The sequence below is a fragment of the Phoca vitulina genome, unplaced genomic scaffold, assembly GCF_004348235.1.
Source record: "Phoca vitulina isolate PV1807 unplaced genomic scaffold, GSC_HSeal_1.0 scaffold56, whole genome shotgun sequence".
Taxonomy (NCBI): Eukaryota; Metazoa; Chordata; class Mammalia; order Carnivora; family Phocidae; genus Phoca; species Phoca vitulina.
Window position 1 is genome coordinate 740,230 of NW_022589759.1, and position 9,246 is coordinate 749,475.

The 9,246-nt window shown below is 60.3% G+C and overlaps 1 protein-coding gene across 6 annotated transcripts in view; it reads right to left on the reverse strand.

Annotated features, from left to right (window-relative positions):
- The window catches only part of ACSF3 (acyl-CoA synthetase family member 3), a 55,455-nt gene extending 47,461 nt beyond the window's left edge, over window positions 1–7,994 (reverse strand). For 3 of the 6 annotated variants that reach the window (XM_032389839.1, XM_032389842.1, XM_032389843.1), the window contains exons 1-3: window positions 7,922–7,994; window positions 1,410–2,100; window positions 15–170 (exon numbers count right to left, since the gene is read on the reverse strand). In XM_032389839.1, the coding sequence (XP_032245730.1) occupies window positions 15–170; window positions 1,410–2,075 (822 nt within the window). In that variant the 5' untranslated portion in view covers window positions 2,076–2,100; window positions 7,922–7,994. Of the gene's footprint in view, window positions 1–14; window positions 171–1,409; window positions 2,101–6,525; window positions 6,583–7,325; window positions 7,453–7,921 lie in introns of those variants that run through there. The other 3 variants (XM_032389841.1, XM_032389840.1, XM_032389844.1) reach the window with 3 other exon arrangements.
- Between the last annotated feature and the right edge of the window lie 1,252 nt (window positions 7,995–9,246).

The following is a 9,246-nucleotide window of genomic DNA, read 5'->3' on the forward strand; positions in this document are numbered from 1 at the left end:
CGTCCCCAACTTACCAGCTGTGCGCTGAACTCGGGGAGCATCACACATGTGGCCCCCACCCAGAGGGGACAGAGCAGCTTGTTGACGACGCCGTGCACGTGGTGCAGTGGGAGGACGTGGAGGATCACATCGTCTTTACTCCACACCCACTTGTGGACCAGCCCCATCACCTGTGGGACGACAGGACAGCCTCAGACGGGAGGGAAGCCACCAGGCCAGCGAGGCCTCCCCAGCTGGGAAGAGGAGCGGGGAGGCTCACGCTCTGGCGCCTGGCCCTTCACGGCATCTGAGGGGGACGGTGGCCACGCGCCCGAGGGTCTGCTGGCTCACTTGCAGACCCCCACGTCCAAGAACAGAGCTGGACAGGGCCAGGGCTTTGGTGTGGGGGGTCCCAAGTCCTCCGCATGCGCTCTTGGTGGCTCTTCCCCCAGGCAGTCGGAAGCGTGGTTTTGGCTCCAGCGGGCCCTGGATTCTGGGCATCTGCAGAGTCCAGGCCTGAATCCGAACGCCCGCCCTGCTCTGCCTGCCTGATTCTGGAACCTCCCTCACCGCAGCTGAACGGTCGGTCACAGGACCTGGAGCCGGGTTTCCGCCACATCCTGAGCTTTGAGTAAGAAGCACCGTGAAACACGCCCATTGGAATCTTCTGAAAATCACCAGTGAGGACGCCACCCGCATGCCCCTGTGAACGCTACAGGCAAACACACGTGACATGCACACCCCCTTACAGGTACCAGTCAACAGATGGTCCCTCCAGACAAAACGTCTATCTTGCAGGAGACAGAGAAAACCTATCAATGAGGCCGTGCCTGCAGTCAGCCTGGACTCAGTTTACCCCTGCCGTAGGGACTGAATTAGGCTGGGACTCAATGGCACTGACCTCACACCTCATCTCTGCGGTTCTGAGCGTCTCTCTTACTGCTCCTAGCGTATGAGAGTCTGGATCGTACACACACATGTTTTTTGGAAGCAGGGAGGACATAAATGACAGGTAAATAAAATAGCTGTGGAGCTTGGCTAAGATGCTAAGGCCACAGAACACGAAAACAGTGCCCAAACGTAGGCTCCGAGTCCTGTGCTCGGGTTTCCCAGGGCTGATCATACATCCTGAACGGTCGCTCCACAGCTGCTTCCTCTGAAACCCTCACCATCGTGCATGGGCCACTCTGTCCTTCACTGGCTGCACGGCCCTGAGGAGCCCTCGGTGGGCCCCTAAGTCCTTCTTAGCCTGAGTGACCACCCCCGCCTTTCCCAGAGCCGTCCCCCACGGGTTAGCAGGACTGGGGGTCACTTCTGGCCACAGGCTTCTGGGAGGGCGGGCAGAACAGTGGCAGCTGGGGGCGGTCGCCTAGGAAAGGCAAGGCAGACCACCCCCAGAAGCCCCAGCACGGCAGCACGGGAGCACTCACCATGGCCCTGAGGTTGTGGTGAGTGCTCAGGACACCCTTGGGCCTCCCCGTGGTCCCGCTGGTGTAGATGATCATGGCGCCTCGGTCTCTCCAGTTCCGCTCCCGCACCTCCCAGTCCCCAGGCCCCTCAGCCGCTGCACCATAGACTGTGGGCGGGAGAGGCAGCAGTGGGATTCCCAGCTTCCTGACCAGTGGGCGCAGGAGCTCCACGTACTCCTGGCCAGCGAGGACCACAGAGCTCCGGGAGTCCCGGATGAAATACTCCAGCTCGGCCTGGGGGTGCTTCCTGTATAGGGGGACAGCAATGCCTCCGCTCATCCACGAGGCCCACTGCGCGACCACGTAGGAGACGTCGTTAGAGCACAGGAAGGAGACCCTCTCCTCCCGGAGGTCCCCGCCAGCACACTCGAGGAGACGGCACACCTCCTGGGACAGGCGGAGGCTGTGGTAGTAAAGGTCCTTGTACGTGTGGCGGCCATGCTGGTCAATGAGAGCAATCCTGTCCGCAAAGGCCAGGGCGCGGGTGAACACAGGGGCGCTCCTGTCAGCACAGGCGGCTGGGGCCGTGTGCAGGGGGCTGCTTCCTCCGCATCTCAAGGGGGCGGGCCGGTGGGAGGCCACAGCACAGAGCAGGCGCCGGAAGGACATCACTGGGTGGGGCAGCATCGCGGACACGTCCAGCTCGATGTACCTGGGGCGGGGCCGGAAGAGAGAGGAGCGCCAGTTACTGCCGCCGATCTGTTCTCACCTCCCGGCCAGAGCCTGCCCGACCTCATTCACAAGGTAACCTCCCCACACAGGAGGCCCTACACACCATACGGCACCGTCCGGATTTACGGTCCAACATTCCAGCTTTTATTTACTCTCAGCAACAGATTTCAAAAATATACAAGATTCTAAAACAATGAAACTCGGTAAAACCAAGGAAAAGCAAATTCAATGCCCTTAAAGTAAATTCTGAAGAATGGTTTTTTTTTTAAAACTCTGAGCTGGAAAATCACTAGCCAAGAGGGGAAAGCCCGGAGGGCTGCTGAGCACCCATTCTCTGTCCATCCGGCACTCGCGGCTCAGTACACGGCCCGCTTCTGCTCTGTGCACTTCCGACGGGAGGGCGTTCGGGAACACAGTGGCATGCAGAGTCTCGAAGTGCGTGTACGCGTCTCCGGGGTGTCAGTCTGGCTTTAAACTGAATCCTGACTCCTCCCTCCCCCTGCAAAGGGTGAGCCAGGCAGGGCCAGGCAGCGTCCTGCAGCGGGTCTGGCTCCGTGCCCACGTCCTGCTCGGGGACAGTGCCTCACGGGGACAGCCGTAGGTGTCAGCACTTAACAGGGATGGGTGCACACTTCCAAGATTGCTTCTGCAGGGACAGCTCAATTCCAGAGGCCGGGAGCCCGCCTGCTACCCTGGACTCTGCCTCCAGTGTAACCGGCAGGCTCCTTCCCAGAGCCAGGGCGGACCGCAGGGTCAGTAACAACCCTTCGCTCTGGTTTGAAACCCCCCGTTCCACAGTTCCTTCAGGGGTCGCTCTTCCCCACCGTCGCCTCTGGTGCTCAGGGGGTCACTGCCTCCCTCCCTGGGCACAGCCCCGGGCCTCAGCACCTTTCTGGGCTCCGCGACTCACTTGTCCCCGGGGATTTCTAACGAGACCACTCGACACTGACAGTGAAAATGCACCCCCATGCTACGACGTGTTTGCACCTCTCAACCTCACCTTCAAGCACCCTGTTCAAGAAACAAGGACACCACCTTTGACCCTATCTCACACAGAAGAAAAGTCAAGGTTGCTCAGCCCCCAAGTCCGAGACAGAGCCCAGCCTGGGCCTTCCCTCCCCCAGCCAAGCACAGCAGAGCCGGCAGCCGCGTCCGCCCATGGACGGCATGCCCACCGCTCTCACGGGGGCCAGGCACGGGGACCCCAGAGGGCACCTCTGAATGCCACCGGCTGACGGGACGCCTGCCGGCCAACAACACAGCAAAACGGAAGCCACAAGTCTTCTTTCCGACAGGCCCAGCCAAACAGAGATGCGCAGGAATGACCTGGGCAGGGGGGCGGGAGGCCAGGCACCCCTGCTGCCTCCCTCCCGCTCGGTCTCCCAAGCCCTCCCCCTGCTCAGATCCACACTTTTCTCTCTCCCAGTAACTTGCTACAGGGGAAAGCTAATGTGTTATTGTTTGTTATGAGCACTAAACAGTTTTGTTCTCTGTTCTTAATTTAAGAACAGATTATACGCAACACTTCATAATTACCTAACAAAACAAACAAGCTGCACGGCAGGAAGAACTGCCAGAACGGGGTTATGCCTGGAACGCGAGCCCCTCAGCGTGCCGGCTGTGGTGCAGCCAGGGGCTCCGCACGGTCCCCGCCACAGGCCAGCAGGGAGAGGCTCCAGCTCCGGCCACGTGGGAGGAGACCCCGCAGCCGCTGAGGACCCTCTCAGCCGCAGCTGTTTGCTCCGAGGTCCTGTGCGAATATTCCTCAACGCTCCACAGCCTCCACCGAATGGTCGGTTCTCAAATGCACTAGACCCACTCTATTTCCAGATGAAAGAGGCAGTCATCAAAAGCCGCAGTGTCCTACAACTTCTCTGTGCCCTTGTCCCGACCTCTACACAGAGTTCAGAGGTGGATTTGGGGCTGGTTCCACACCTCTGGACTTCTGTTACCATAGAGAAACCTGACACGTGGTAAGGAAACAGTAAATGTGATAAGCACGCCAGATACGCTAGTTTTGGAAAGAAAGAGAGCCGCTGAAGAGCAAACCCGCATAGCCGAGACATGCTGTTTCCCGTCCTCACTTCTCGCAGATCCTCCTGTTTGCTCTACAGGCCGTGGGAAAACAAAACAAAACAAAGAGAGCCTGCAAACAGAAAACCTGCTACACGGCATTTCCGGCCAGATTCTTGCTGGGGAGAGTGCAAGAGAGACGTTCCAGGGTGCTCGCTGGAGGGGACAGCATTCTCTGGGGTGCTAAGGAATAGGGCACCCCGGTAGCCGGAAACGGCTGCTTCTTCCACCCCTATCCCGGGAGGCATGAGAGGTGGTGCCAGACCCGCAGCTACAGAAATCGATGGCACTCTCCTTTCATCCACACCCGCGTCCACGTCTCCCCCATAAGGGGCCTCCCCTCCGGGGTCTCAAAGAGCAGACACCTCCTGCCTCCCTCACTGGGAGAGGGGAACGCGCTGCCTGCTTCTCCAGGGACCCCAGGAGCGGCAGCATCCTGAGCCAGACGGCGGCGGTGAGAAGCTGGAGCCCGAGCACTTGCAACACAGAACAGGTAAACAGGGCTGACCCCACCTTCCTCCCGTGCGGGGCCTCGATGGCCTCCATAGCAGGGCTGGGGGCGGACGCCGCAAGAGGCAGTCACAGCAACAGCCCCCAGGGAACCCGAGAGGGGAAGTCCCCTGCCTGAGACCTCAAGACAGCAGGAGAAGCAGTGATCCAAGCCCAGGCCTGGCTGGTCCCCCCACACCCCCAATTCGGCCACAGGACAAGCAGTGAGGAGCGTCCACAATGGGGGGCTGCCCAGAAACACTGACATCTGAGTCAACTCCAGGCTGCCCCCAGGACCTGGGGGTGGCCCCTCTGGCTAGGCGGGCCCCAGGGCATCAACTCAGCCCTCCAAAAGGGTAATTCGGCGTCACTTCCAAGATGGGACAAAAAACTCCAAAAAATACACACCCTTTGTTCCCATGTTATTCTCTTTAAAATGTGTCTTCAGAAAACAATCAGAGATGCACAGAGGGGATGCTCACGACAGCGTTATTTATGATACTGAAACCCGGGTCTAAACCAAAGGGTCCAGACGGGGTGTGTGGCGGTCAGCCGTGGAGGGCGTGTGCTGGCCATCAGGCAGCGTCCTACAAGACCACCAAGGACGGGAAGGTACACACCCAGGTGTTCATAAGGTTACAGGGATGCAGATGATTCCTGTCTTTTCCTAGCACTTCCCAATTTTCTCCAATTTTTCTGAAATGAGCATGTATGACTTTTACAATCAGTCTTTTTAAAAGCCTAATAAATACCATTTGTTTTTTAAAACTGGAGATGCTTCAACTTCAGTATTAGTATTTTCCTTTACACACAAAAGACAAAAACATAAAAAATTTTGTTCCGGATGGTGGATCTACAGCATTCTTCTCTTGGTTAGAACTTCTGGTTCATAGACGGTTTGTGTGGACGTGACGTCGTCAGTCCCGCTGCAGGGACACACGCACACGGGAGGGAGCGTGTCTGCAGCCAGCCGTCCGAGGAGTGCCTGGGCCAGGCGCTGGAGGCTGCAGGCTGGCTGTCTGGGGAGGGCAGCGAGCTGCAGCTGCCGGGGAGGAGGGGCTGCTGGGCCCATGTTGTGGCAGGAAGGGGATGCGGGGCGCGTGCACCTGAGCTCACAGTGGGTAGTTCAGGAGAAGAGGCCCTCCCAGCGCTCAGCGGGGGGCCTCAACAAAAATAACTTTTAATTTGAGTAAATAGGGCCAGAGAGGCTGCACTAATTTATTCTCCCACCAAACATGTGGGAGCATGGGGCATCCCTTCAAAACAGCTTTAAGTCACTCAGGTATGTGACCCTGAACTCACTCCCTCATAAAAAAAAGGGGATCAGGGCCCTGCCTTAAACAAGCAAAAACATCAATCTATTCAGGGCAGATGACTGTGTGTCTCCCTCCCAAACACCTCTGGACCCCTCAGGAAGAGAGCCCCACCTTCGACCACGGGGCCTTTGGTTGTGGGGTTCCCTGTCACCCCCAGCGGCACAGCCTGGAGGGACACGGCCACCAAGTACATGCAATTAGGCCATGGGTTTTCCCTATCTCAGTTACTCAGCTTCACAAAACTGCTCTCAACATGCCAGCCGGCCCAGGATAAGCAGCATCACCGTGCGGCGATGCGACAGAAGCTCAGCCAAAACCACAGAAATCTGCCTTTTGGGGAGCCGGGCCAGCCCTCCCTCTCCCAGAGGGGGACACGCTGCTCTCAGATTCCACAGGCGCCCGGCCAGAAACGTGGCAGACTCGGTATGCTGACATCCAGACTCTGAGGCAGACCACCAGAGCACGTGGGCCCTGCAGAAGGCTTGCCCGACACAGGGTGGCACCTGTGGTCTCAGACTCACACACACCTGGACACCTGCTCCTCCTTCCCAGTTCCTTCACGTGCGTAAGCCTTCCCGTCCCACCTGTAACAACAAGACCAGTGAGGGACAGACGGCCCGGCCGCACAGAAGGGGACCGATGGCTGCACCATCCCTCGCACGGTGCTCACCGGGGAGCCCCACGACAAAGATCGATTCATAAGAGTGATACTTGCATTCAAACGAAGGTGGCTGGTTTCGAAATGAATCAAATGGCACCTGACGGGCGACACCGGCCTGACCCCTCCACCCCCAGAACCCGAATATAAAGCAGAGCCCAGCACTTCCTGTGGTCTGCTGACTCTGTGGCCTGGGTGCAAGAGGGCCACATTCTCCTCGTGGTGGGAGGCATTCATTTCAACACCAAGCTTGCGGTTTCAGGGGCTTTTTTCAAGGTTATATTTTTAAGTGATGGACATTCACATTGCATTTACGAACACTGCATTCAAATCTAAACGCCATATGCTTAAACCTACATCCATATTAGGAAGTAAAACACCATCTCAGAAACGTCATCTGGAGGGATAAAGCTTGCTACCCCAGGTCCAGAGCTGACTCCACTGACTGAGTTGGCCTCGAGGAGGGCGCTGGGGCATGGGCCCTCTCGTCCCAGCGGTCACCTCCCAGGGCCCCCCCAATGCCCGCTGGTGGCACTGCTGCTCCTGGGCCCCACCTGGGCCCCAGCACAAACATCTCCCCTCTGGGGCTGCGCTTCCACAGCTCCCCACAGGACAGCTCCGATTTCTCACCCCTTCCCTTTCCAGCAAAGTCTGCAGCACCCTCCAAACCTGGCTCATCGTCTCCCCTGCCTCCCAGAAGGTGGCTGCTCACAGGGCCTTTCAAGCACCTGGCCCTCCGCTGTCACTGCCGGTCCCCAGACCCGCCGGCCCGCAGAAGGGGGCCAGGCCCCCACGTGCGCAGGCGCACCCCACACCCGGCTGGCCTTCCTGTTACCCCCCGTCCCCAGACCCGCCRRCCCGCAGGAAGGGGGAAGGGGCCAGGCCCCCACGTGCGCAGGCGCACCCCACACCCGGCTGGCCCTCCTGTTACCCCCCGTCCCCAGACCCGCCAACCCGCAGGAAGGGGGAAGGGGCCAGGCCCCCACGTGCGCAGGTGCACCCCACACTCGGGCGCACGGCGGGCCCGAGCGGAACAGAAATGACTTTATTGCAGACGCGGGACATAAAGCGCCCCGGTAACGGGTAACGGGGGCTGAGGGCGGACCCACCGACCGCCCGACCCCCGCCCGCACAGCCCCCCGGGGCCGCGCCTCGGGCGGGGTCCCTGCACTTGGCACAGCACGTGACACAGGCCACCTGCGGCCACCGGGGCGGGGAGCCCTGCGCGGGGACACCTGCGGGGGCCGGGGGGCGGAGGGCTCTACCTCGGCTGGCGGGGCACTCGCTCCTCCTCCTCCCGCGCGCGCTCCTCCTCCCGCTCCTCTTCGGGCCAGTCCGGAACCGGAACTGCGGCTGCGCGCGCACCCCGCGTCCGGCGCCCGAGCGCGTCCCCCGGCGCTTGCTGCTCTGCCGCGGCGGGTTCCGGGCGCCGCCGAGCCGGGGTGTTGGCTTCGGTGTGGCCTCGCTGCCTGGGCGCCCGGGTCGCGCGCGGGGCTGCCGCCGCGTCGCCACAGTCCACTCTGGCCTGCGGTGCGGGCGGGCCCCCTGGGAGGACGGCGCTGCCCTGGGGCGCGCGGCCTGGAGCAAACCCTCCGCACACGTGGGACAGAAAGACCGAGGGAAATGGGCCCAAGCGGGAGGTCCTATTCGGAAAAGAGCGCGGCTTCGGGGAGGGAGAGAGGAAATAGAAAGAGACCGAGGAGAGCCAGCAGGGCTACGGCTGGCTCCTGGGCGGAGGGCCGCAGAGGGCCCGGGCCGGGGAGGGCGCCTGGGCCGCAGCGGCTGAGCGGGCACAGGGTGGGCAGCGGGCACGGGGCGAGCGCAAGCCAGATGCGAACTGCAGCCCGGACAGCTCACTTGCGTGTTGGAGAGTCAGACACTTTCGCTGTTAGGCGCTGAATGTGGGTGTCCCCTAGAATTCTCAGGCTGGAACCTAACCCCCCATGTGATGCTATCAGCAGGTGGACCTCTGGGAGGTGCTCAGGCCATGAGGGACCTTCCTGCCTTGACAACAAGGGCCGGAGGGAGCTCCCTGGCCCTCTGGCTGCGCAAGGACGCAGCCAGACCGTTAACCAGCAAGCGGGTCCTCACCAGACACAGAGTCCACCCGTGCATTGGTCTCCCACTTCCAGCCTCCAGGACTGTCAGTTACAGCGGACTTCAGGCTCAGTCCTACAGACTCCTTCCATCCCAGCTCACATCAGTCCTGCTCCATTCTCCAAAATCCCTCAGGAGCCAGCCACCCGGGGGGGCCCTGGAAACCCTTACTTCACTCCAGATGACTGAGATAGCCCCGGCTGGTCCCCCTGCCGCCTGCTTCCAATGGAAGCCTGAGTCAGATCCCAGCTTCCCCACTGGCCCTGCTCCCACTCCTGAGGACCCCACCTCACAGGTGGGAGCGGCCATCCCTGGGAAGATGAACCTGGCAGATTATCTGGTGCGTGTACTCGAGATCTGAACAATCGAGGGAGAGTTTGGGCCTAGAAGAGGAACAATCACATAGAAAAGGGATCAAGAGAAAGGGTGACGATTCATACAGACAACACGGGAAGATGTGCAGCCAGGACAGAGAGATCATGTTGTTCTAGAA